The sequence below is a fragment of the Telmatherina bonti genome (genome assembly GCF_933228915.1).
Source record: "Telmatherina bonti genome assembly, chromosome: 11".
Lineage (NCBI taxonomy): Eukaryota > Metazoa > Chordata > Actinopteri > Atheriniformes > Telmatherinidae > Telmatherina > Telmatherina bonti.
In genome coordinates, this window is record NC_136629.1 from 29,833,429 (window position 1) to 29,860,861 (window position 27,433).

Genomic DNA, 27,433 nt, shown 5'->3' on the forward strand with positions numbered 1-27,433 from the left:
ATGGAACAATAAAAGGAAGTGAGTCTGTTGTCGGATGAACAGATGAGTTTAACATCCAGGAGGATGCAGCTTCATCTCTACGTTGTAAACATGAGCCAAAGAAGGATGCTGTTTTTTTTTTTTTTTTTTATTCAGCTGCAAGATTTAATCTACTGAATGCATAGGGCAGCAATAACTGTGTATGAGACTGAACATTGTGCCTCTCATTGCAAATATTTTATGTTCCTGTGGTCGCAAAATGTCAAAGCTGAAGACAGAAAACAGGAGCAGGCTGGATGACGAGGCTTTTTAAAGCACAAGAGGATGTTCACATTTCTGTGGTGATACAGACAACTTTAATTATACATGAGGCCAACCTACTGTCAACAACTTTATCATCATTTCATTGTAAGATAATAGAAAGATTATTATTTCACCCTATAAATGTCAAACCCAATATAGCCCAACAGGAACATAAGGAACCTACAGTTTATTGTCACAGACTTGTTTATTGTTATAGTCGCAAAACAATGCAGATGATTTTTGATTAATAGCATCACAGAAATTATGAGCAATCGTCCCCTTTAATTACCCAAGCTGTCAGAAGCAGAAAGATGCATCTCTGGCGATGTCTACTGTGCCCATCAGCTCAGTGTGGGGTCATTAATGCTTTCACTCATAGGCTCTGCTCATATGCATGGAGTAAAAATAGTTTGAAGAGGTAGTGTGAGCGTTAAAATAGGGCAGCCTCTTTGATGTCAGCAGGATATTGACTCCTGTCTTTATCTGAAATTTTTATCATGGCCTGACTCCACTTGGGTGGAAAACATATTGTCAGTATCTATCATGATGCAGCTTCTTTTTTTTTTTTTTTTATTCATCTACTGTCTATAGGCTTTGCATATTTGTGATTAATAATGGCAGCAACAATGGGAGCCGCAGATGGAAAATCATTTCCAAGTTGTTTTACATTGAACCGCATTGTTTTGCTTTCGCATGGATGTTTTAATCGTCTTCATTTTGAAGGTGCAGTACGGTTTTGATGCTTTACAGACGAATGAATACCTCTTCCTGCTAGTAGCCAATGTTTAACGCTACAATGCCATGCATATCTTATTTGATGCATACAGTTTAGAGTTCAGAGACCTTTTGCATAACTGCATGGTAAAATCTTGGCTCAAAACCCCGTTGTATGCAATCTGACAGCTGTCTTCTGCCCCCTGGTGGATACAATGATAACACAATAATGCACTACTGTTAATTTGATCATCTGTTAAATATAGCCTTCAAAAAGTATTTTCATTTGTTTATTTGTTTTACATTTTGTTTAAGGTACAAATGAAACTTCAGACCTCAGAATAAAAACCACTTTTCTCCCACTTTTTACTTAGATTGGGCTTTGAAGAAGTAAGTAAATGATGCATCAATGCAAATATATAACAGAAAAAACTTCAACAAAAGTAAAAGGATTCAAAGTACCACAGTAATTGGGGGATGTTAAATAGACACAGGCATTACCCTTCTAATTATATCAGCAAATGTCTGAGAATACATGATGACGATCCCCCTTGTGGCTGTAAAAGGTGTAGCGCTTGTGGAGAATTGTCTTATCACGCAGAGATACAAAACTCAGTGGGAGATCAGAAAATTATGTCATTGAAAAAGAAAGTGAAATGTTGCAGTTAATTTGTTAAAAAGATTGAATTCTGCACAAGTGACCAAATCAGAAGAAAACATGGCTTATAAATCATTTTGGTCTTGCTTTCAGTCCCATTAATCTGGTGGCAAATGTTGGCTTTGTGCCCGTATAAGGATTTTGGTCACTCTAACAGCTGATCCCTTACATAGATCCCTTTAAGGCCTTATCAACTGGAAAAGGCATGTACAGTTTTAATGATCATTCCTGCCCAGTTGGAATAAACAACTTTCTTGTTGAAAATGGTCAAACCATGTTAGACAAGGTGATACGGAAATGTGGAATAAAGAAAACTGGCGTGTGATGAACCTTTTTGGTTGGAGATTTACAGGATTGAAAGATTGTTGAGCACAAAATCATTTCTTCATTGGAAAATTCAATACAGTCTACTCCTGGAATAGACATGATAAATTAAGCCCGTTTACAGACAGCAGAAGTGCTGTTGAGTTTGTTGCATCATTAGAGGAAACAGCAGAAAAAACAAAAATTGCACCACTCTTATTCATCTACTGAATAAATCATATTTTATCAGTAAGACTGGGAAAAACACTTTTTGTCTCTTTCTTTTAATGGCTATTCTGCAGATTAGTCATGAACTCACTGTTCACTTCTCAAAAGAGTATTTCATTCTAATAAGATGCTTTTGGTATATATAAGAGCTTGTAGGATGTCTTGTAAGGCTTTTTTTTTGTAAAGATTTTTATTTCAATGTCTAAACAGAATTATTCAAATCAAATTAAAGGAAAAAATGCTTTTGTATTCTTCATATTACAAGGATAACTTGTTTGTCAGTTTTAATCGGGCGCAAGATTGCTGCATTTATGTTGATGAATCAACCTGTGGAGGTAGGTGTGGGTCATTTAGGCATATAAACCCCTTTTTTATTGGGAATCCAACAGATTGTGTTTAGCAAACAACAAATTTGTGCATAGTTAAGAAATAGCAAATGAATGAATGTGTAAGTAAAACTGCTGAATACAATGTAATTTAATCAATGAATATTTAGCCATAAAGGTTTGGCTTAACATTTGCCAAAATCTGACACAAATGGCTGCAAATCTGAGCCCAATGCGTGCGTTGCCAGACTGAACCAAACGTCGACCACCGACATGAACTGACTATCCCTAAGCTAGCGTGATTGCCACTGACTGAAAAGAATTTTAAACCCAACTCTGTACCGCTGCTACCTTTCACTGCCAAAGCTGGCAGCCTTGAATGGACCAGAGCTGAGTGACATCCACTCTTCTGGTGCCAGATTATGTCTGAGTGTGCCAGCACTCTGCTGCAATCAGCTACCTGGCTGGAGTTCAGAAACCGTTGTGTTAGCGTTTACGGAAGAAAGTGATGGATCAGAAAATAAGGAATTCCTTTGGAGGCGCTTTGAAGGTGTCCCGTTGAGTACTACCCTTGAACACAGCAATCACACACTTTAGTGGATTTTTACAAGCACATGTTTTACAATAGAGGATTCTGCAGAAACACATGATGCCTATAGACACAATGCATTATCACAAAGAGAAAAAGGATTTTAGCATCTGTAAGCAACTGTGCTTAACTGTAAATCTGTCGGTTTGGTTATCCATCCCTTGGAATCTAAAACACATTTAGATGTTTCTAACGTGAGTATTTTGTAAATATTGCAATCAGTAAATGTCCAGAAATCGTGTTAGCAGTAGCTGTTGCAGAAAACTGCTCAGTCTTTACTGAAACAATTGAGCAAAAGCATTTGCTTGTTCTCATTTGAAATGTTATTTATTTTCAGACTTCATATGCCTTCTGAACTTTCACATGAAAAATAAAACAAAATAGAGTCCCCCAAGGCTAAGAATCAAGCGGTCTGTGTTTACAAGTCTGTCTGCGTCTTTGTTTCTCCTCTGCGTATCAGCCAGTTTTCTGAAGATCTGATCTTTTATCTCCTTTTTTTTTTTCAGCCTACAGGAAACTCAATAAATAAGAGACAGAGCCAAATGACCTGGATTAGATTTGAGGATATCAGCTGGTCAGACTGAGCCATCAGACAGAATTAATTAGAAAGATTAGAGTGTCTTTGTTGTCTTAAACTGGTGAAAAGTGAAGATAAAAAAAACTGCCCTGGGTGCCTTTAACTCACAAGTTCATGCAATCCTGCCTTTTTATTGCACAGCCCTACCCTCCGAAGAAGTAACTCAAACCCATTGTTCAGACTGGTGAAATGCTAGCAGATGACCGCCATACTGGTTTAAAACAAACGAAAAAAAACATTTCTGCTAAATCCATTCAGGAAATAACCTCACCCTGGTTTATCTTTCAAACCCTTGGGGTGGCTGCCGCTTGACATTTTGAGGACAGGCTGGCATTGATTTGTTGGCCATGAGGGAAGGACAAGCACAGTTTGAAACGTCTCCCTCTGTTAAGCATCACTGGTCATTACAGCCATCAGTGTGATTTAGCTTTCTCTTGCGCCGCCTCTGGATGACAGAGTTGCAGATATAACAGATTAGATGTTATGAGATTGCAACACAACACAAAAAAACCAGCGGCAACTGTGAATATTACGGGCACACACGGAACCGCACCCTGAGGAATTCCACGTGTCATTAGTGAGACAAAGGAGAGAGCGTGGAAAGAAAGAGCATATGAGAGAGTTTCTGTATGAAAACAAAGCTGCAGACCACCGCCACCCACAGATCCCTGACAAACAGCAGTCAGTCATGTGTGTGATGCAGGTGTTGTAGGTGAAGGGCTAGTAGAATCCAAAGAGCGGACACTTTGAGTACAGAGAGAGGTTTATTGATTTTCCACAGATTCCTGTGAATTCTTCCAACGGAGCTTTCAGAGACTGGCAGACTGGCGGGCATCAGGAGGAAGGCAGGCAGGCAGGGGAGCAAGCGAACGAACAGGCAGGCTTTCTCTAGCAGGAGGAAGACAGGACAGGTTACAATCAGGGTCAAGCATAAGCAACGTGCGCTGAGGCCGAGAGCTGTTTTACTGCAGAGCAATCAACAATCTGGCGCTGGATAGCAGGCAGAGCTGGTCTTAAATAGGTGGTTCGTTGATTGCTGAGATGTGGATCAGCTGTGCCTCCAGTTGTCAGCTGACCGCGCCCACCAGGAAACAGGAATCACCACAGCAGGGTGGGTAAATTCCCCCCCTAAATCTGCATCAGCCTGACATAAAGACAGGTGTGAATTTACTGCAGTAATTGAAAAGTGTCACACCTCCTGTGAAGCTTTGGTGTTTCTGTGGGACAATTTCATCTGCAGTGAGGAGAAAAACATCACTTTAATAAAAAGACGGGAAGCCCAGGATGATGAATAGATGTTGAGAAGAAGGGGGACATGGAGTCATTTTGTGTGCGTCTTATCTTTAAATGGGAAGATGTAGATATTTATTCTGTAATGAAGAGTGGCAGCAGGCATTCTATTTGAAAGAAGTGCAAACATAAAAGCGCCAGTTCTCACATTTAAAACGAATGACTTGCTCGAGGTGCGGCTGAATAAAAGGGGAGTATTGCAACCTGCAAACTCACAAACACGCACAGAAAAACTGGTGGATGTGAGGACGCTTAACAGCAGCAGCTACTTTTCTGTTTTACTTTTCTCCAAAACACCACTTTTCTCAAGAAATCTGCGGTTTCAGTCAAATGAAATGAAGGAAAACAACAAAGTGGACTGATGCAGCATCAGGATTTGGGCATGGGACTCACACTGCTTCACAGCAGGCCCAACGACCAGGCTGACCAACATCAATACTTTGTCAACAGAAAGGTCGCACGCCTCTGTGTCAGTGTATTTACCTCTACATGTTGTCGACTGGATCCTGCTCTGCTCTTCAAACAACTGCCTTTGTATTAAAGAAGCGTTTGATGGAAAGGATAGAGCCTCTTAAGAAGAATATAGCCAGCGGTGAGAACACTTGCAAATAAAGACCTGTGAGTGAGGGATGTTAAAGACCCCTTGATCCTTGTTAAAAGGTTTGGCACACCGTGCATGGTATGAAATGAGAATTCAAATTTCCAAATGTGAAACAAAGAGCAGTACAAGAGGCGACGTAAATCTTGTGTCCTGAATGAACTAATGCAGCGTTCCATCTTTCTGAGTAAATCAAATTAAGCACCCTGAGTTGTGTCTGTGAATTGTAGCATCCAAAGAAGATGCATAAATTAACTTAGCCAGCGAGGTGCTAATATACTCTAGCGATTATAATATTACAGCGTCTAAGAAATGGCTGCTTTGCTCCACTGTGTCATCACATGCAGAGTCTGGAGAGAGGAAAGGTAGCTGCTGATAAGTTGCTCTAGATTTTACAAGTTAAAGAGAGATACCAGTAAAGGTATTGATGTTTAACAGCAGACGTGATGCTATGGAACTTTATATTTGTGGTCCTAATGCTATTCGGTCATTCATTCATTCATTTTCTAAACCGCTTAATCCAATTCAGGGTCGCGGGGAGCTGGAGCCTATCCCAGCTGGCTTTGGGCAAAAGGCAGGGTACACCCTGGACAGCTCGCCAGTCCATCACAGGGCGGTCCTAATGCTAATGTAGGCTAATGATGTTGACTCTGGTTGGCTTCAATAATGAAGGCTATCATCTACGCACCACATTGTATTAACTGCTTTTTGCAATCAGTTGTTTAAATATGTGGACGAGTCATTTACAGTTACAGTGGTATCCGTTACTGATATGTGATAAGTTTTTATTCATTTTATATATGCAGTTGCTGTTGTTTAACCAGTAATTGCTGGGAAAAGCTCAAGCCTTCCTTCATTGGATTAAACAGTTAAGGAAATGAATGTATGTTGTTTAACTATTAAAAACTATAACCCAACTGTGTACAGAAACACACCAAATGAATCAAACGAATAGTTTTTTGTTTGTTCATTTTTTTCATCTTTTCCCAATTTTAAATCTGACCGATCTCTTTGCAGTATCTGTGTCCTTCATTCTAACACATAATGATGTTTCCTCACATGCGATTGCTTACATGGAGTGCTCATCAAAATAAAGCCCTGACCCTGTTGTCAGAACAATTGAGCAAGAGCAGCTGAATATTCATGTCTCTCTAACAAGCGTTGGCACTTCCCATTTGCTGCAAAGAACTGGCTCTTCGAGTTGACTCATTTAAGGAGAACATATGACTAGCTCACATTAAGAAGGTGTCTCAGGATAGAAACAACTTTTCAAATGGCATCATCAGATAGTAAAGCAACAGATGTTTGTTTTTCCTGAATGATCAAATATCTCAGATATTACCAGAAATTAGTCTTTTCTTAAAAAAAAAAAGAAAAAAAAAAAAGAGCACTCTACATATTGGTCTGTTGTTTTATTGGCCAACCTTTAACAGACTAATTTATTGTTTTCAAATCAGTCTGGAAATGTGTCAGAAATGTCCTAAAATGTGTTCAGTGGTGGTTTTCTACCACACTCGTTCATTATTATATTTTTGACCGCTGTTTGATTCTTATTGGTGAGCGACCATTGACTGTTAACATACCATTTATAGAATTGCAGCAGTAGTGAACAAGTCTGTGTGTTCCTCAGTTATGACTTTAACATAATACTTTTCATGTCCGTATTGAGATTCTAGCTGTAGTGGCAGTGGGTTTGTGCCGCTGGTGTTCTGGGGGGGGGCCACTCCACCAGCTCACCCTGCTTCCAGAACCATTACCCAGTAGGTGGGGATCATTATCTGTAGATCATTAATGTTACCTGTGGATCATTATTGTATACACAATTCAGTGCAAATCCTTCCAGCATTTGTAGAGATGGGGCCAAAATGGTTGAATGACTGACAGGCTAACCAGCTGATCCATAAAACCATTTTACTAGCAGGACTCCAATCCATTCCATTGAACTCTATCTCCTCCCATAAATGTCTGTTTGGTGGCATGTGTGATAAGTTCCTGCTAATTCCCACATCCTCCAAGCTCCAATCCCCTTGGCTCTGAAACGTAATGCCCAAATCTGCACAGAACAAGACAGGAATTGACTTTTCCACTGTTGCTCCCACAGGATGGGAATGGGACACACAAGCAAATCTCACTGACCCACCGCGAGAAATCTTGTGTTACCATTATTTCACTGTGAGCCGATGATTGCTCTGTCAGGTCAATATTGGGGTGCTCTGTTTGGAATGGATCTGGGAGGTCCCTCATCCAGGATTAACACCATCTCAACTTCAAGACTAATTACTCCAGTGTGTCATCACAGGAAATGTGAGTGATGTGGGAACTGATTGAAGGAGGGAATGCTGAAATGAGGCAACGAAAGAGTACTAAAACTGTAGCCGCCTCTAAAAAGCTGTAGGGCTCTTTCTTTTTCTGTATGTCTCAGCCCCTCTTTCTCACTGTGGATAAAAAGCTTGAAATGTGGTTAAGACTGAGTCCCCTGGTGGTTTTTAAATGCTGAGAGGAGGCGCATTGCAGGGATAGAAAAACAATTTATTTAAATTGAACAGATTAGTCTACCAGGTGAAAAGAAGCAATTTGATTATTTATTTATTTGTGTGCTGCTTTAGAACAGGGAAGAGTTCCCTCGTAGAAAAACGGACAATAAATGCTCAGATGGTTACATACTATTTAATAGGAGTGGTGCTATTCACAGCTTCCTTACTATTTGTTCTCTTTTTGGTGTGAAACATATTTCATGTTGTGTATTAAACATTGTATTTATGATTTGTAGAGCTGAACACAGTAATATCTGAAATTAGCTGACTTAAAGACGCACTACGTAATTCCCTGACCTTAAAACTAAGTGTTCTGGACTCGTTCGATGGCATTGTGACATTTATCATGTGTATTTCTGGAGCCGCTGCTGCTCAGCAGCGTCCCGAGGCTGAGAAACCGCACTGTACAACTTTTTCGAAGCTGTGTAACGTTGCAGCAGAGTTTCTCTTCATGCTAGAAAACTCACTGGCTGTTTTTAAAAATGCAATGTTGCTGATTCTGTAAAGAAACACACGGAGATTGAAAGAGAAAAGGGACAAAACAAGTCACTGTAAGATGCTAGAGAGAACGAACAGGTCAGGTACAAGATGGATGCTTAATTAACCATCTATAGGGGGTATATGACAGAGAAAATGGCAAAGTTCTGTAATGTGTCCTTAAAATAACATTATAAAACCCTGAGAATCTGCAAGAAGGTCTCAAACGCATCTTTAGAACTCCATGATTCTCTTACATCTGTGGCCAAACTACAGAAAAACAAGCTTCCAAAGACTTCCAGGTGTTTATAATAACTTCTTATGTCAAAGCTTCATTACAGACAGACTTCTGCTTATTTTAAACCATGTGCATTTTCCTTGTATGCGGTTCTGTGACATGTTTCATTATTTATTATACCATGAATCCTTTATATAGGTTAAAGTGAAAATGAATCATTTGGTGACACGTTTATTTTTTCTCCAATGATACCACAAGGTTGATCATTTTGGCATTGGATAAAATAGCCTGACGGCTGTCTCATTGATTGCTATGAAGTATGACTCAGATGATTCTGAGAGCATAATTATCCCTAAAGCTCAGTGAACTTGCACTAGTAATCACATCCTGCTGATTCACAAGGACATAGTGATGTCCTGACACAAAAGAGTGGCTGTACTCGCATAGATACAGGTTGTAAAAACACAAATTTTCATTCAGTTTTTCATAAAATTGCCTAAACAGAACCAAACATATGTAAAACTGGAAGAAAATAAAAGCAAGTGCAAAAGGACTGTTTCAAAGGGATCTCAAACTCACAAAATATGTATATACTGTGATACTCCTCAACTTCCCTTCCAGCTGCGTCGCTGTGAACTTCCATGTTTCAACTAACTGCCAAGAACGACTTTTGTTGCATTTGCTGTCGTCATCCAGTATTATCGTGTATGTTGTGTCAGAGCGCTGATGCCAAAGGGTAATTTCGGACTTTTTTTTATACCTCTGACTTTAACAACACGGCAATATTTAACACCCTTCAAAAATAAAGAAAGAAAATACACAAGAATGGGTTGAGTAAGCAAACCTACTGAAACTTGCTCATATATTCACCTGATCACTTATTTGAAGTTAATTCTAACTCCAAATGTTTTTGTAGAGCTACTGCTCGACTGATCTTTTAAAAGAAAAAGAAAAAAAAGCACACACAAACACTCACACACAAACACTCACACACAAACATGCACTTGCCACTCTTGACTATGAATCTGGGGAAATCATATTGAAAACTGTCAGTAGCAAAGTTTTTTGTATTGTTTAACAGAAAATACACACCAGGATCATGCTTCTTTTGATTTGATGACAGCAGGAGTGTCTTCCTGCTGAAAGAAAACCCAAGGTGAATTCTCTCTGGGAATAAAAGTCATTGTCACAACCTGTAATATGGCAGACAGAAATATTATGCTCTGCCTCTCTCTTCTCTGAGCTGCTCTGACATTCAGCCAATTAAATATCCTCTCAGGTATTCATGTAATTCATGTTAGATGCTGATTTTACATTGAGGAACAGTTCTATTAAGAGGCTAAACTTGGTCAAAGTGACTTCTTTTGACGGTTTGCTTTGTTAAGGTCACTTTATGGCTGAGGGCACAATTTATTTACACCCTTCACCATATTTAGGTCAGTGGTTTTCACACAGTGTCTGTAATTGGATGAGAAAGCTTGATGAAAACATTTAAGCACCCTTAATCCATAGGTTTATTTTGTAAGAATGTAAAACCTGGAGCTTCTGAGGTAGAATTAAGAAAAAAGCGAAGGTCTTCCCAGAATCTGAGCATCATCTGAGTGCATTTGCAGTTGCGCCATCTTCCCTTTTAATTTCCACTCTGCTTCACGGGCTCATTTCTTGTCGAGCTCCTTTGACTTTTTCCAATCTGTCAGTTCCACTATTTTGAAGTACAGTTGCTGCTGATGCAGAAAAAATATGCATCAGGTATGACTAGTAGGACAAGAAAACTTTTGCTCCATTACAATAGCTGGCAAGTTCATTTTTAATGGTTGAGTCCATCAGCAGATCATTTACATCATCCAAAATATTTACTTTGAGATGTATGCTAGTGCACTGAAGTACCTCCAGTTTACTTTAGGGGGAGGAGGGAAGGCTGAGGTAGGGCAAAATGATAACCTGGAGAACCCCTGCCCCCCAGTACCTCCACAGTTCTCAGATATCACAGCTTATCAGTGTTGTTTACACTGTATACATGCCAAAGTGTAATGGTTGCTAAGTTGTGTTTTTGCAGAGAGATTCCACCTTGGCTTTTTTTGGCAAGCCGTGACCAGGGCCTTGTCTACACATAAAAGAAGTTTAATATGTTCCTTTTTAAAAGGTTACAGTATGTTACTGGTAGAGATGCTGTGTGTAATTAAAGGAGCTGACACACAGATACCACAAGCCAAACATCTCCATCACCCTGAAAGACTTTAATGCAGGGAACAAACATTTTATTTGTGTGTGAATGAAAAAACACAGAAAAGCTGCGTTGTTTAAATTTTCTGCTTACATGCGGACAACTCTTAAGGTATTTGCTCATGAAGACACATAAAGGCTTATGATGCCCAGGAAAATTGCAACGCATGAGCTGTAGATGTGTTGCTAGACATTCTTCTTTTTACCTCTGGCCCCATAGTACTTCTCTTTGTTGGCATTTGTGCTTAATCAAAAGAAAAATGAAAAGCATTTGGCTTTCATGTTGGGACTGAGGCACCTTTGTTGTGCATCACGTCATTAACGAAATTGTAGGCATAGAATGGGTTTAAGTTGATCAGTCGCTGATGCACCTCTAAACTGCAAGACAACAGTGTCCGAATCTCACGTTAAGAATATATAACATTAGTTGCATTGTCGCTGGCATAACACCAAGACAAAATTTGTTTCGTAAGTGTTGATATTTTGAAAAAAATATTTATGTAACTTCAAGGGTGGTTAAACATTGTGGAACATGAACGATTTTGGGGTTTTTTTTGTTTTTTTTAAATAAGCAGTGTTTTTGTGAAAGGACTCTATCAATCTCTAAATGTAAGGTTTTGAATTAGATCATCTAAAATGATTCTGCATTGATTGTAGTTGATTAATCCATGTAATATGTGTTCCATTTTACTTTGTAAGCAAACAAATTAAACCCAAAAGAACATCCTGCCCACTCCAATGAAAACACCTATCCCACATCAATGCAGGGGAGTTTTGGCTTTGCTCGGTATGTTGCCATTTTGTGATCAATATGGATGATCAATACAATAAGCACTCTCAGATGTAGTTCTGGGTTCGATCCAGACATCCATCGAATCCAATTGCAACAGCTGAACTCACCTCTTCGGTGTAGTGCTTATCAGCATTTTGGCATAACGCCTGGATTTAAGGCTCCATGTTGCCGTAACGCTATTCTCCTCGCTAACAGAGGCTTTTCACTCATTCACCGCCTACTGAGATTCAGCCGTTTTTGGGGGCAATCACAGGCACTTCACAAGGGTGTATGATACTCAATTGCCCATGAAATTGTCACCATTATCCAATCCATAATCAGAGTTTTTGTCCTTCAATCTACTGGAATTCAGGGTTTGTACGAGCAGTATCAGATACAGATTAAATTTTGTGGGTCTCTGTGTGGGTGAAGACTTATTTAGTGCCAGAATTTTTTCTTTTCTTCCTTCTTTTTCTTATTTTTGTGAGTATGACAAGTTTCCACAGTTTCACTTATTAGTCGGTTTACTGTACAGTGAAGGCTGCAAGAGTGGTTTCAAACCTTGCATGTATTGCAAGGATTGTTCTCATCACCTCTGAGCCTCGTGCTTCACTGCAGTATTATGCAAGTTAAGAAAAATGTTAGAAGCAAGTTTTGCTTAAAATAATCTGTAAAATATATTTGCTGTGTTATTGCTGCTTGCTTTTTATTTATTTTAAGTGAAAACGATGACAAAACAACATCACATTAAATATAAGAATGAATTAAGAAAAGTTATGCAACAAAGGGGAAGCTGGTCTAGTTATGGCTGTAGATCAATATCCTCCTGACTGCCAGTAGTTCAACTTTGTCCTCTGTGGAGGACTTTTGTAAATCTAAATATTTTCATCTCCCTGAATGCTACTGAACTAACACCTTTTGGTTTTTCATTTAGTGCTTTTAAATGGTACCTCATTTGTGGGGGTGGGGCTTTGTGAACTTTCTTTCTCTCTTCAAGAAAAATGGCCTCCATTGCAACAAGCATGTTTTATGTGAAGAGCAAAAGTTCATAATGCTTTTCTTTGTGCTGATTTTTACTTGAAATTTTTTAGTTATATTTTCATTGAATATCTTATGGATAAACACATTAAATCGTTTCCTAGATAAATATAACTATATTATACCACAATATTTAAAAGTTTAAACAATGTCCTCCGCAGTGGACATTTGTAGTTACACATTTTTTTTCCTGGTAGTCAGGAGGATATGGTGGCCGTTCAGGTCCAGTTTTTATTGTAGAAATTGCACCTGCAGGACTCTGATCTGACCTTCATCTTTCTTTCTCACTTCATATAACAATGATAAACGCATAAACATTTTTTTTTGTCTCAAAAGAATAACTAACATCATATTTGTAGTGATAAACTTCCTATTTATTGGATGGCAAAAAAAGAAAAAAAAAAGATTGGATGCCATAATATGCTTCCATTTCTTCCATATGTGCATTTCTGGTGACTTACTTTGCCTTACAAGATTGTAAACTCTAAACTTTTGAATTATTTATATTAGAAATCCAGATGTTCATATATCAACTATGATTTTCTTTAATATAGGTCAAATGCTTAATCACTCGGTAAATTGAATGTCTTAATTTCACATTATGCTGGTAATTGCAATCATTTGTCATCATCAGTATGCAAATGTTGCTTCAGGCCCATCAGATCGTATAAAGTCTGTGAAGTCCCTCTGTGACGTCTCTACTGTCTTTTTCTCCCTGAAAACCCTGCTGTTATGTTACTACATGTACTGCATCCACATTTTGACCTTGTGTTTAAATTCTCTTGCACATCTCCGGAGAGGGACGCCATGATAACATTGCTGATAGACCACATGAAGCATGTGGTGTGAATGAAAAGAAGCAGACCCTGTTTCTGATGTAGACAAAAGGGGATATAAATGCAGATACATGGCTTTTCATCATCCTAGTTCAGTCTGCATTGCTGTTCTGATTAACATCTCAAGTAATTTAAAAGCCATTTGTTGACAGATATCTGAAAACTTCATTGTCATCAGGAAATCTGTGATTTTGAGGTTGTTTATGACGAAAAGTTGTAAGATTGATTTTAAACACAGCTCATCTGAGTAAAGGGAGACTTAAATGCAATGACCTAAATGTAATTTAACTTTATTGGATCATTCTACCCCTTAGCCTTGTTGGTGGGGCTGTTAAAAGAGAGTCAGTGAAAGATGTTTTTGGCCGCTTGTGTTCTTTAGATGTATGACCTGCAGCTGATTCTCCCTCGTGTCCAGCATGTGAATACAACTGCGGCTGGCTTAGCAATCATGATACTCCCAAGAAACCATAGGGATTAACCCAGTTTTAGTTTGAATTTGAAAGGTTCCCAAAGAGGATAAAGCCCACAAGAATGATCACGAATGTTAGATTTCTTTGCTATTTGACGGGAGGTTTTTTTGGGAGGCAGCAAGACTAGATGTTGTATTCTCAGGCATATAGTTCACACACAAAATGGGACAAACACACAGCATGCTCGAAAGGGGCCAGTATGCTTCACACAGAGTGTTTGCCAGAACATTAAACAGCATTGCAACTCCTAAATTATCAAGATGGTGTCCAACCTTTAGCAAACACTGTTGCCTTACTCAGCGATTGGCCAGGTGTGCCGGGGACAGAGACCACTGGATTAGACTTTAGCTTTGTACCGTCTCACCACTTTATTTAGCTGTTTTAAAGAGTTTACTCAATTCTCATATGTTTTGTTGTGGAAACAAGTGCAACAATTTTAATGTTGTCATCAAGAGCAGCAATGTTACTCCTGATTCAATGTTTCGTGACTTTATACAGCTCTCGGTGGCGGCAGGCTTTTTTAGAACAACCAGCAAGCCTTTCATCCTTCCACAAACTAGTTTGTTTATGTCGCAGCTGTTATTGTTTAATGAACATAAAGTCATTTAACATCTTAGAAATGTAAATGGATTGAGTGGGGATGCCAGTGGACATCTGCTCCACTGTCATTTTATAGCCCCTTCTTTTACAGAGTTCTAACCACGGCCTGTGGTCTCGGTCACGCTGCTCCGTCTGTCTAACGTGGTCTTCGTGCACTGCTTAAACTAACAAACTACCATCGACACATGTCGAGATACCTCATTAAAATGTAGGAGGTCCCTTTTATGTCCTTGTTAGCCTATTATGCAGTGTGGATTAATGGAGTCTGTGCAAAAGCCAGTCGTCAGACTGTTTTGATGTAGTGCGAAATGCCGTTGGGATGGTACAGGCAACGGCACTTAACTTAGTCATCAAACCCCAGAAGCATCTGACTTTCAAGAGACAAACTGCTTCAACCCATTCTGCTTATGTGTACATCTACTTGTCAAGTCTGATGCGAGCATCTCATCCTAGTTAAAAGAGACAGAGATAAACATGGAGGTTTAGCCTTTCAGATGACTCTCATTTGGTTCTTTCAGAGGCTGAGAAATAAAAAGAAACTGTGTGTAGTTTGTAGTTTTCGAAGGCTTTTAAAACAAAGCCGTATGCCTGAACGGGTTAGTCACATCGAGACGGGAGAGGCAGTAAAGAAAATGTGTTGTACTTACTCCACAGTGCACTACTGAACTTTTCTTTTACCATCTATGACATCACACATGCATATGTAGACACGCAGATCCTTCTTCTCCTGGGATTTGCAAAAAAAAACAAAAAAAACAAAAAGTAGGGCAAATAGAGATGAAGCACTCCATTTCAGTCACGCTTTGGTCATATTGGGAGTGTAAACTCTTAAAAAGCAACCCACTCGCGCGCTACTCTCCGATCTCTATTCTTTCTCCGCGGCTTGTCTATGGGTTTGTAACATTTATTGGGCTTCACAGGAAACCTGCTCGGCCAGCTGTAATACAGACATGCTCAGTAAGGCAGCGGGAGCCTCAAGGCCAGCCTCAGTTGTCTGTGGGAGGTGAAAGTTGTGAGAACCCAAAGAGAGAGGGGAGCCAATTCTGACTGTGATTCCCACATTCTGCTCCAAGCCCTGATTCGGTTTACTATGCCTCTTCCTATCTTTATACTGTCTTGAGAGTATGCATGCCATACTGCTTGCTTCCCAAATGAGCTCTCCTTTGAGCACTAAGTACTAAAACTGGCTTTTAAGTTTGCTAAATTGACTCAAGAGTAAAAGTTCAGAAGACAAATAAGGTTTGTGTAAAAGTGGAGAGAAAGGAAGAAAGTGGAATGGAACCCACGGCAAAGCCCTTTGCTGACCTACTATATGAAGGGCAAGAAAAAAAAATACAAAGAAAAATAAGAAGTGAGAAGGACAATTTCATCTTGCTATTTTTTTTTATATCATTTTATCCATCTGGAGACATTTTCTGAGATTGAGTTTCTCATGAACTGTGTGAGAGCATCCATTATTGATGCTTCGCCTGTGGCAGAGGTCCTTTGGGGCAAAGCACATCTACTCACAGGAACAAGGCTGTGCTTTTACTCTTTCCCAGCAGCACTATCCACAAATAATTTTTAATAGTGCCATGCCATGTTTCTGATGCTTCCCTGGCTTTGTTGCAGTCATTGTGTCTTTTAATTATTGACGACATAACAGCAGGCTTCGGCCCATATGGTCGACCCAAGCTTTGCCTGTGTGCTGTTTGCCATGCGATGCTACGTTTCATCATTCATGTTAATTTGATGATCTTTTCACAGGAATCAGTCCGGACAAGATTGACCTGCGTGGGGATGGAACCAAACCACAACGCTATGAGACCACCGTACCTCTGATGCTGAAGGGCAAAGAGCACAGACCTCTCAGCCAGCTCATGTCTGGGGTAAATACTCACGAGACCACTTAGCAGCGCTTGTTCATTGGTAATGAAATCAGTGGCTCATGTCAGTGGACTTCCAAGAGCTCAGCCAAGTACATATCGCTGGTTTTTTGTTTGACACCACCACAGTGTGTGAATCCATCCTCTGTTGCCTGCTTCCCCCGCCTCCTTAGTTCCTTTGGAGAGTCCCTTCTATTTTGCTCTGTTTATCCTCTTTGTTATGTTGTCGTTTTTCTCCTCCCTCACACCCTCTCCTTTGTCCTGTTTTGTTTGTCGAACATGAGCTTGGCCCGTAGGCAAAACATGCTGAAATTATTCCTGAAACAAAGACTTGGAGGACGATTTGAGAGCTTAAAGCCACTTTTGAATATTTTTTCAGTTGATGTAATTCATTTATCGGATTGCAATGTTGCCTAGATCAGAAGATGCATACACAGAGTCAAGTCGTTGCTCCTAGAATTCTCTGCATTTGTTCTGTCTGGCAGTAAAGAAAAAAAAAAAAGTCCTGCTTGCTGCAGCTTGAAGAAAAGAAGGGGAAAAAAAAAAAAGTTTCAATCTGGCATCCCCCGCTACGACTGAAAGAAAGTTTTCCAGAGGAGGCAAATTCGTAGGTGTTGAGAAGTCCCCGAGCAATCAAACGTTTTTCCTGGTGCAGGGAAGTCACCATATGACTGAGCTGTTTGTTTCCAGCCTTATGCTCCTCTCTCCCAGTCAGTCAGTGGAAGGCCAATGATGTTAATTACATGAACATCACAAACATGTCATGTAGGCAAGTGGGAAATGAAACTTTGAGCTTTATGGATTTAATTATTCACCCATTTTCCACTACATTAAACATCCTTTCCCGTCGGCTACTGCTGACATAAGGCATTTTTTTGTTAAGGGGATACATGACTTTTACAACAGACTATCTTGAAATTGGCCTTCCTAAATGAATCTGACCACAAGGGCAGCTGGTGATTGTTCTGTTGGAGATTGCAGTAAACCTCCAGATAACAGATTTATACTTTTAAACCCGATTCTTGTGCCAAGAGGTTATCAAGGAGTCATAAAGCACTGCAGAATCCTTGCTTGGTGTCTTTGCTGGATGGGTGACACGGGATAGACTAGTATCCTGACACACACACTAATACACACTTGTTGCCATGCTTGCACACAAAAACAGACTCAGTGCCTTTGAAAATTGCTGACAAAAGACTGAAAACACTGGTCAGTGCTGACCCAAAAGGTTATTGGGAAAGAGCATGACAAGATACACCTAAGATGTTTAGTAATAATTAATAAATATGAATTAATTCCACCTTTCACACCCACACACACACACACACACACACACAACAGTTTATGTCTCCCTGTCGGCTGGGATGCACAAAAATCTTGTTTTTCATTGTTGTGTTGAGACCGGCGGTTAAAAGTGAAGCCTACGTGGGAGTGCAAAAGATTGCAGTTTGCCCCACATCCACTAGGGGCTCCAAAAGGAAGTTTCCATAGACTCCATAGACTTCCATAGACAATGATAAAAAGGCCAACTTCAATGCAGAAATATACATATTTACAGCCTGTTACAAGATAACATGTTAGGTTTAATAGGTCAGGTTTGCCTTCATGACAATGCTGGGGGGAGTGATTTTTTTTTTTCTAACTCCTTAGTTTAGAAGAAATTTAATCTCTAAATTCATCATAATTAGGGGTGTGTCATTTTGATTGACAGGTACCCAATATCTGGGCCCACCCAATGAGCTTCAGTTCAGCTCTTCAGAAACTTACGGGTGGCATCATGGAGGCTCTGTTCATCTTATATATATAGTCTATGGTTGAGACCTTGAATCTCAAGCATCTGTATGCATCACTTATGTCCTTCTGCACAGACACAGCCTTATTCTGATAAGAATACTTTCTAAAAAATCACAGACATTTTATGTCCAATTTAATAAGAGTTGCTGTTTTTAGATGTGATAGAAGAGAAGAGATGAAATCCTATTTGACTGTGAGTGAAATCTGCAGCATCACTATTGCTTCCTGGGTGCTTGGAGCCATAAATCAGTTACATCCTGGTGTTATCATAGTTGTTCTTCTCTGAAATAGAATTTTTGCGCATAAAGAGGCTTTTAAGTCTGACATGATGGTCCGATCAGCTTTTTCTATTGGTCAGTCAACCTTAACAGAAAACTGTCATTTTAAAGCTGCTCTCTCAGGTAGTTATGCACTGTTGTTGCTGTGGTAACTGTCTGGTTTCACATTTCACATTTCACATTGTAAGAAATACTCGTGGAGCAGCTACTTTGTCTGAAATTGCAGAGGATTGACAGGCGCCTCGGCTCACAGTGTGACCTAACAGAAGCTGTCAGGTCACACTGTTACGTCTTAGATTTCTTTTATTCCATTGCTCCTTTTCAATAATCGAAAAAACAATTAATTATAAAACTATGCTAATTATATTTAAGTAATTTTCTAATGGTGGTTCTAAGTATATAGCCTTTCCCATAGCATCTCCATGATAAAAGTCACAATGTTAAGTTGGCAATGTGAACTAGCGAGTTTCTATTGCTTAATAGAGCTGTATGCTGTTGCAAAGGATGTGAACTACAAACATTATCAATTAGATTATATTTTGCTGAATTATAATTAAGTTCCCCTCAAGTTTATTTATCTATATGCTTTAAAGCAAAAAAGGTAGACGTTAAGATAGATGCTGATATAGATTTTCATCATGAATTTAAAGAATTTTATTATTATTGCAGTGTCTGTAATCGCAGCTATTATAAAGTTGTTACCGCTGGTTGCAAGCTTTTTCCATGTCTCTGTTGGGATTTTGGACCTCTTCTGCGACAGCCTCCACAGTTTATTGAGCTTGGAAGATTTCCATGTCAGAACTGTGGTCTTTGGTTTTTACAAGATAATTGATGACATTTAGTTCTGAACTTCTAAATGTTGGTTTTTTTCTTTGCTAAATAAATTTTAACCACCTTAGTTTATGTTTCAGAACATTGTTGCTGGAACATCCTGTGCTGCCCAAATTCAACTTGCCATGAGATCCATATTGTACTTATTGTTTTCTTTTTTTTTTTTTTTTTTTTTTTTTTTTTTACTTATTGTTACTTATTACTTTACTTATTTTTTTCTTATTGTTTTCTAAAATACAGGACAGACAGCAAAGTGTCACAGAGAGGTGGTAGTGTGGACCCACAATGCAGAGACAGAAGCAAGGGATGCAGAATCAAGATGTTTTTAATCCCAAAAAAAAATAAACAAGACAAACTAACACATGAAGCAAAAACATGAAGCTAACGAAATGAACCAGCAAGTGGGGGCAGAAACAAAGGACTATAAATACTGGGAAACGGAACAAGACACAGGTGAAATGGATGAACTTATTGAGACCTGGTCTAATGAATAAACGGCAGGCAAAACAGGAAACAAGACAAAATACAAAATCAAACAGAAATCTGGAACTAAGACACAAAAGGTCCAAACCATGACACAAAGCATCACATCCCCTTTTACAATGTTGAAGCTTGACGTTGGTGCTCTGATGATGGACAGTTTATTACTTAAACCAACTTTTTTTTTCATATCATTTAATAACTAAATTTATCCACGAGTTGTTTTCTTGTTTATATGTTTGTGCAAACGAGCTTTGTTGTGTCTGTACTGAATAGATGAATCCACTTGCCAGCTTTGAGCTGTGTACGTTGAGGTGTTTATGTTGAGCTGTTGATGCTACAACAGTTTCAGTTCATCATAGCAGCCTTGTGAGGAGAGCAAACTTTGATGCTAGTGGGAAAAAAATCAAGAAAACATGGACCAAATTGACCTTTAAAGAAAGGACACATCTCAAAGGGCTCCTTTCAGTAAAATTATAATTCAGATCCAGACAAAACATTGCTTTTATTTACATGCTTACATATTATGTAATGAGATATGAAAATTTATTGTTTAGTGTTTTTAGCCTTAAAACTGAGGTTTTAGATTTTTATACACTCATGGGACCATATTTCAGGCTCACTGTCCAAGTTCAGAGTAATTAATTTTCTATTTAAACATAAAACTGCTTTTATATTACTTGAATCTCACCGTGTGATATCCTATTACAAAGTGTATCATTTTGAAATAGTACATTTTAAATGAGCACTTTTCCAGTCTATCAAACCCTGAGGACATGAGCTTTCAGTGAACATGTATTTTCATTCATTCTTTGGCATTTTCTTTATCTCTGTCTGCACATGACCTTTTATGGGCATGTTCTACTGTTTACCTACATGAAGTAGGGCCAGCAGGCATGTCTTTTCAACTTATGGAGAGACTTGTGTTCACATGTAAGAGGAAAGACACAAACATTTTGTAAAATCATCAATCTGATACGTTTTTGTAAATGCTTTATTAACCCCACAGGGAAATTGCAAATGGTTTAAAATGAATGAAATATATCAGTAAATGAGGCTCAGTGATCTTATTTTGCTATAGATTACAGAGGTAAGGTATGAATAGCTTTGACATGGCAATATTAGCTAACACATTTTAAAAAATACATTTGTAACATAATATGTTATTGTTTTTCATATGTACATATAATTTCCAGCCAAGTTTCTAAGATCAAGTAATGAAAACAGATTTTGCCCTTTTAGTTCACACACCGACCTGATTTTCCGAAGTCTTAGTGAGATGGCTGTCACATGTTTTTAATTAAAATTACACAGAATCACAACTTAAGTATCTTCTGTTTACTTAGCTCTGACTAAGCAGATTGTTTTAGGGACATGGAGTGAACCACAGATCCACTTTTCCCCTCTCCTCTCCAGGGTCTGCTTCTGTTGAGGTATATAGTACACAGTAAACTTTGGAGCACGTTATTGTAGTTTGAGAAAAGCTCAGATCACATGCAAAGCTGATAGAACAAAGTTTCTTCTCTAGTACTTTCTTTCCCCAATGTTTGATCTTTAAAAAACAGCTTGTCGCAAGTTATTTGTTGATAAAGGCCTAAGCTGTAAAAACGGCCATAGCTGCTGAGTAGTTATTAGCATCAATGAGAACTTAAAATATTCCTATAAAGTCATATCCTATTTGATACAAAGAGTTTCTGAGACATTTTGTGTCACTTCATGGTAGAGACTTTACTCAAAATCCTGTTGTACATCATATAACGTGCCAAATAAAGACTTCATGTCAAAAAAATTGGACTTTTCTGTCCTAAGGTTGGGTTTTAAAGGGTTAAAACTCTTCCATCATATATCAGCTCTGCACTTCCCAGTCACTCCAGTCCTCTGCCTTTTCTTGTGCAGGTTTCAATAGCTAATATTAAGAACTCTGACTTGTACATTTCACCAATGTTTGTACATTACGTCTCAAATCGTAAATATGAATGTCCATTTCCATCAAGAAACATCAGTTAAAAGTCAGGTTTTCTTAATAGGTTATAAAACATTGAACAAATCACTGGTAAAGCATTTGCTTCCTATAAAAAGTGTTTTTATGACTAACAAGGAAACATGTTAACAGTGAACAAGCAAATTAAAGCGGTTCAGTTTCCCACTTTTGAGGAACAGTGAATCCAGCAGAATTTTAAGTTAATAGATACGGAATTAAAAGGCAGAATTTAGGTGGGAATGACACCTATTTATACACTTACAAGCACAAAAAAATGGTTTAAAGAAGACAGTTACAAGATGTATGGATGCATGTGTGTAATGGTGTAAATACAGTTGCTCCACTTACTACATTATTGAAACAATTAGTGGAAATAAATGGGATTTTGGAAAAGGATTCTGACTTTTAACAGTAAGTTTATAAAAACAGCAGTTTGGTACAATGTGCTATCTTTCATGTCATACACATAGAAGTATAGGATGTGGAAGTCTTCTTCCTGTTCCTCTTGCACTATTGTACTTTACTACATCCTTCCTAGTGCACAGCCTCAGTTTGAAAGGTGTCACTTTAGAGAAAAAGCTGTCTCACTGGCAGGATGAGGGGATGAGATCAGGGCACCACCTCATCATTCCTGATATCTTTCTGTGTTACAGATTTATCCTGCATCGCTCCAGCTGGTGGTATTTGTGGAAGGTGAACAGCTGATCCTGCTGCTGGAGAAAAATGAGTAAGCTTTTCCTGTTCCATTATGACTCTCTCTCCAGACGTGCCATGAGCACTGAGACAGGAAATTTGATATTTGTTATGTTAATCACACACAGAGCCAAAAAAATAGGCCTACACTCCTGGTTGTGAATGGTGTGAGCCGTATATGCAAGTGGAGGAGGAGTTGTATGGGTCTGGGCTATGATATAGTGTATTCAAGGAGGGAGAAATAATATGTCCCCCAGTGATTGGACTCTTTTATGGTTCATTCTCTCTGAAGAGACGAGAGATGAAAGCTGATAAAGAATAAGGCTGAAGAGAGCTCTGAGGACTTTACTTTCCCTCGCCTCTCATTACTATCTCTCCTTTCCATGCTTTAGAAAATAGCACCGTGAACTCTAAGGCAAGGGCTAGGGATCACATGGAGTTTGCAAACATGCACTATCATGTACATACTTATGAATAAACTGTGCTGTATAGCTACAACAAAGGCTGAAAAAAACATCTTAAATGTTCATGGAAAGTACACCATCACTAATTACCTCCGCCAAGGAGGTTATGTTTTTACTGGCGTTTATCTGTTTGTTTGTCTGTTTGTGTTTAAGATAACTCAAAAAGTAATGGATGGATTTTTATGAAGTATTTTAGGAGTTGTCGGAAATGTGAAAAGAAAGAACTGTTTTCATTTTGGTGGTGATCCGGATCACCGTTTGGACCCAGGAGTTTTTTTTAAAGGATTCTTTAACATTGTGACATTGAGCCATTTTCAACATTTGTGCATGTAACTCAGATAAAAATGGTCGAAGCACTGAGGAAAAAAATACAGGACAAGTTTGTGACGGGTTGTAAAATATATGAAAGACTGATCAGGGTAAAGGAATCATTCTGGATTTAATGATCCAGAATATGAAAAAATAGGGCGTCTTTATAATTAAGAAAACAAATAATTACAATATGGGGAGAACTGTGGCCCTCGGCGGAGGTTTGTGCTTTTCTAGTTCAGGTCATGTCTCTGCCACTGTTTCTTATTCAGAGGAAGTGGAAACATAATATTTTCCTTGCGTCTGGGGATGCCGATATTGACAGTGAATTTTGATGGACTTGGTCTGAAACTGATGCTTCAGATGTACTTTTTAACAAAATGGCTTAATATTCATGCAGAAGAAACTATTTATGATGCACCTCTGACCTTTCTCAATCTAATTTACGTGTGACTGAACAAAGTCTGCCAATACTCACCGGCTCATTTCACATTGTTTAGACTAAACCGTCCATCCTTTGCTCTCCATGTGACCCGCAGTGACCACAACATCAGCTGTGAGTCGTAACTCACGAGCCTTCATCCACTCGGTAGCGTTCTGCCATTCCCATCCGGCCTGTTCACTATTAAGCCAGATGTGTCCTCTGATATCGTTTTGTTAGTACAACCAGCACTGTACAGGAGGTCTCTGACCTCCAGATGTCTATCTGTTAAAGTGAAGATGCATCTGGTAAGTCATAATAAGGTCATGTGGTAAACTATATATATAGTTTACCACATGACTATATATATATATACATATACATATATATATATATATATATATATATATATATATATATATATATATATATATATATATATATATGTATATATATATATATATGTATATATATATATATATATATATATATATATATATATATATATATATATATATATATACACATATATATATATATATATGTAGCTTATATATGTATATATGTAGCTTTTCAAACAAATGTACCTTTATTTATCATACATGCTTCTGCTCTTCTCATGCAGTTTGTTCAGTTGACGCCGCTGCAGCCTTTGTGAAAGGACCTCAGTCCTTACCAGTATAAAAACACGACCAGAAACAATTATTAAACTGTTGTTTAGAACTCCTTTGGATTTGTTGTTAGAAAACTTGACCAATTTTAATGCACATTCAGCTGAACTTTAGTTGAACTTGAGGTGTAAAGGCCATTTCTGATCCTGCAAGCTGCAGTAAATGTAGTTTATGTGAAATAAAATACCTGTGAATTTCAAGAACTGTGTATCTGTTGTATGACATTATCAGCACAGTGGCCACAATCACAGCCTTCAAAAGAAAAGCCCTGCACAGCTCAGGTTTAATGTTGCTTTACCCACTGCAGTCTATTCACAGTCACGTTGAGGGTCTCAGTTTTAATAGGGCGCGAAGGAAGGTTGTCACAAACAGCCCTGCACGCTCACACTCGCTACAACTGTCAGTTTAATAATCACCAATTAAATATTATGTATGTGTTTGGAGTCCAGCTGAGAATGAAATCATGAAACCTGACCTTTGTCAGCCCTGTGCCTGAGCAGCACAGCAGGAAGTGACATAGATCAACCTTTTCTTAATGCAACCATATATTGACCCTTTTTTTCTTGTGCAAGTTCTTTCAAAACTGGCTCCTCACATTTCTGCTCATTTTCATAAGAGCATTGGAAATAGGCAATGTCATACTTAATATTTCAGTCTTGACGTATTGTACAGTGCAAACAGAGCTGGACAAACTTGCAGACTTGTGCCAGCAGCTGCAGCTTTGAAGCACAGCATTGATCAATGGCACAGTTGGCCAGGTTCAAATGATTAATGGTGGCCGTATGGGACATTCCGCATTAGTCTTGATTAAAGACTTCAATAACACTGTCTGGAGGACCAAGAAGCTTATGTGTATGTGTGTTTGAGACGAAGAGAGGGGGAAAATAAAAAGAGAGAAGTGCCAGTGATCCACAGCTGGGCCCCCTTAGTGAAGTATTATACAGTTTACATCATCATGTCTTGTTTCTGAGGCTGAATATTATTTAAAATAGTTCAGAACTGGTATAAAAGCCATTTTCTCATTTAAAAATATTGCATACTAAGTAAATGCTTTATTGCAGATTAAAATGACTTAGTTTAGATATTTACACTGAACAAGCTGAGAAATCACCACCTTGTTTTATTGCTTATTTGTGCCTCGAAGAAATCGCATTATTCTTATTGGTTATTTTATCTTATAGAAAGCACATAAAGAGTGTTACATGCAGGATTGCTTATCTAAAAGTTGTTGTAACATCGATAGATAAACTAAAACATAAACAGGATGGAAAGCAGCTTGGCTCTTTTGTAAATGCTTAGACATTTTGTTACAGAGTTATTTGGAGAAGTTAGCCTGCCAACCAGTTTGAACCAGCTCAACTAATGTTATACTCCACTTAAGATGAGATGGTAAATTGATAGATCTTCTAGTGTGACAATAGGAAGTGGAACGGCCTGGATTTAGTGGATGATTTTATCTTCATGTCAGCCGAGGCAGTGGTTGACTGTTAAACTGCAAGAAAGCAGGGTAGTTGGGACTGGCTGCTGAGCTCTTGCCAGGCTCACACATACTTGCACAGCACTTATGACATCCTCTTCCCTGGACACCGGCATCTGACAACACCAGGGACTGCAGTCCTTATACCTTGAGCAAATGGAGACGTGCACCTTATCAGACAAATCAGCATGCGGATCTCAAGCTGGAGAGTTCCTAAGGTGTAACTGTGTAACTTATATTTACCATTTGTCCCCATATGGCCACAAATAAACGCTGCCACTTCCTTCAATACACGATCATCTTATTAGTCTGGACTTTTGCTACATATGACACATTGTCAGGCTTACAGTATATGCAAAGGCATTAGAAACTCACTCCTTTTGTAAAAGTGGACTGCAATTATTTTTTACATAAATAAACAAACTTAATCATATGCATTTTTAATGTAGTATTTCCCCAACTGGCAACGCATGCTAATCTTGCTGTTGCTTAAAGTGCACACTCTCCTGTCATAATTGACTGATTAATTTCAAGCCTGTTCAAGTATGCATGAATTAAAATACCTCTTTTTATCCTTGAAAAACAATGAGCTGAATGTGCTCGCTGGCTCTCTACATATGACCATGTGTTTCCCAGTGACAGCATTTCCTTTCATTCTTCTGTAGCAGGAAAGAAAAGAGGAAAGAGGAATCAAAACAACATCATTATGTTTTCGACCCAAAAAAAAAAAAAAATCTCCATAGCAACATCTTTATTGTAGTCCATGAAAACGATGCATTGTAGTTTAATAACAAAGCTGACAGTGCCAACATGTGTCTGGATGTGTGTTTTACAGAGGAGCATAATATTAACCAGCCTGCTCAATGAAACATCTTCAGGAATAAGAATCTTGTTGGGCTTCTGTTGCCCTTTAATTGGATCTTTCAAGAGAACGAGATGTGTTCATTTGTACAGAATGTGTCTGTCTTTCAGCTGCGGTGTTCATAATGAAGAGAATCGTCCGCCTCTTGTTTGTCTTAGCTCTGAAGCCTAATCAGAAGGTCGAAAAAGTCCATGGATGCTGGCTGTTGAGCAGCAGAGTTTACAAGCGACAGTGTGACAGGCCTGCTTTTCTTGGTGCCTCTTGTGCTGACACTTCCATTACTCCCACTTCCTCTGTTCCTGCATGTCTTCGTACACATCTGCTAACAAGTTGTTGTGATGTTTTCTTCATGTCTCGTTTTTTTCCCTATGTTGATCTTTTCTGCTCCTTTTCACTCACTGTCTTTCATTTCCTTTCACACATCCATGTTTCCTTCCTCCTAGATGCTGGTGCTTTCACTCAGCAGCTCCTTCCTCATTACACTGAGACCCTGTCAAAGCCACCCAGAGGGAGAGTTGGATTTCAAGCTGCTGTTTGGTGCCAACACATGTGTA

At 38.7% G+C, this 27,433-nt stretch overlaps 1 protein-coding gene across 1 annotated transcript in view; it reads left to right on the forward strand.

Moving 5' to 3' along the window:
- Positions 1–27,433, forward strand: part of LOC306762372 (disintegrin and metalloproteinase domain-containing protein 12-like) — a gene marked incomplete at its 5' end in the record, with an annotated part of 120,519 nt that overhangs the window by 15,879 nt on the left and 77,207 nt on the right. The window contains 2 exons of the mRNA XM_079248815.1: positions 16,500–16,621; positions 22,636–22,709. Coding sequence (XP_079104941.1) covers positions 16,500–16,621; positions 22,636–22,709 — 196 coding nt within the window. The remainder of the gene's footprint in view (positions 1–16,499; positions 16,622–22,635; positions 22,710–27,433) is intronic.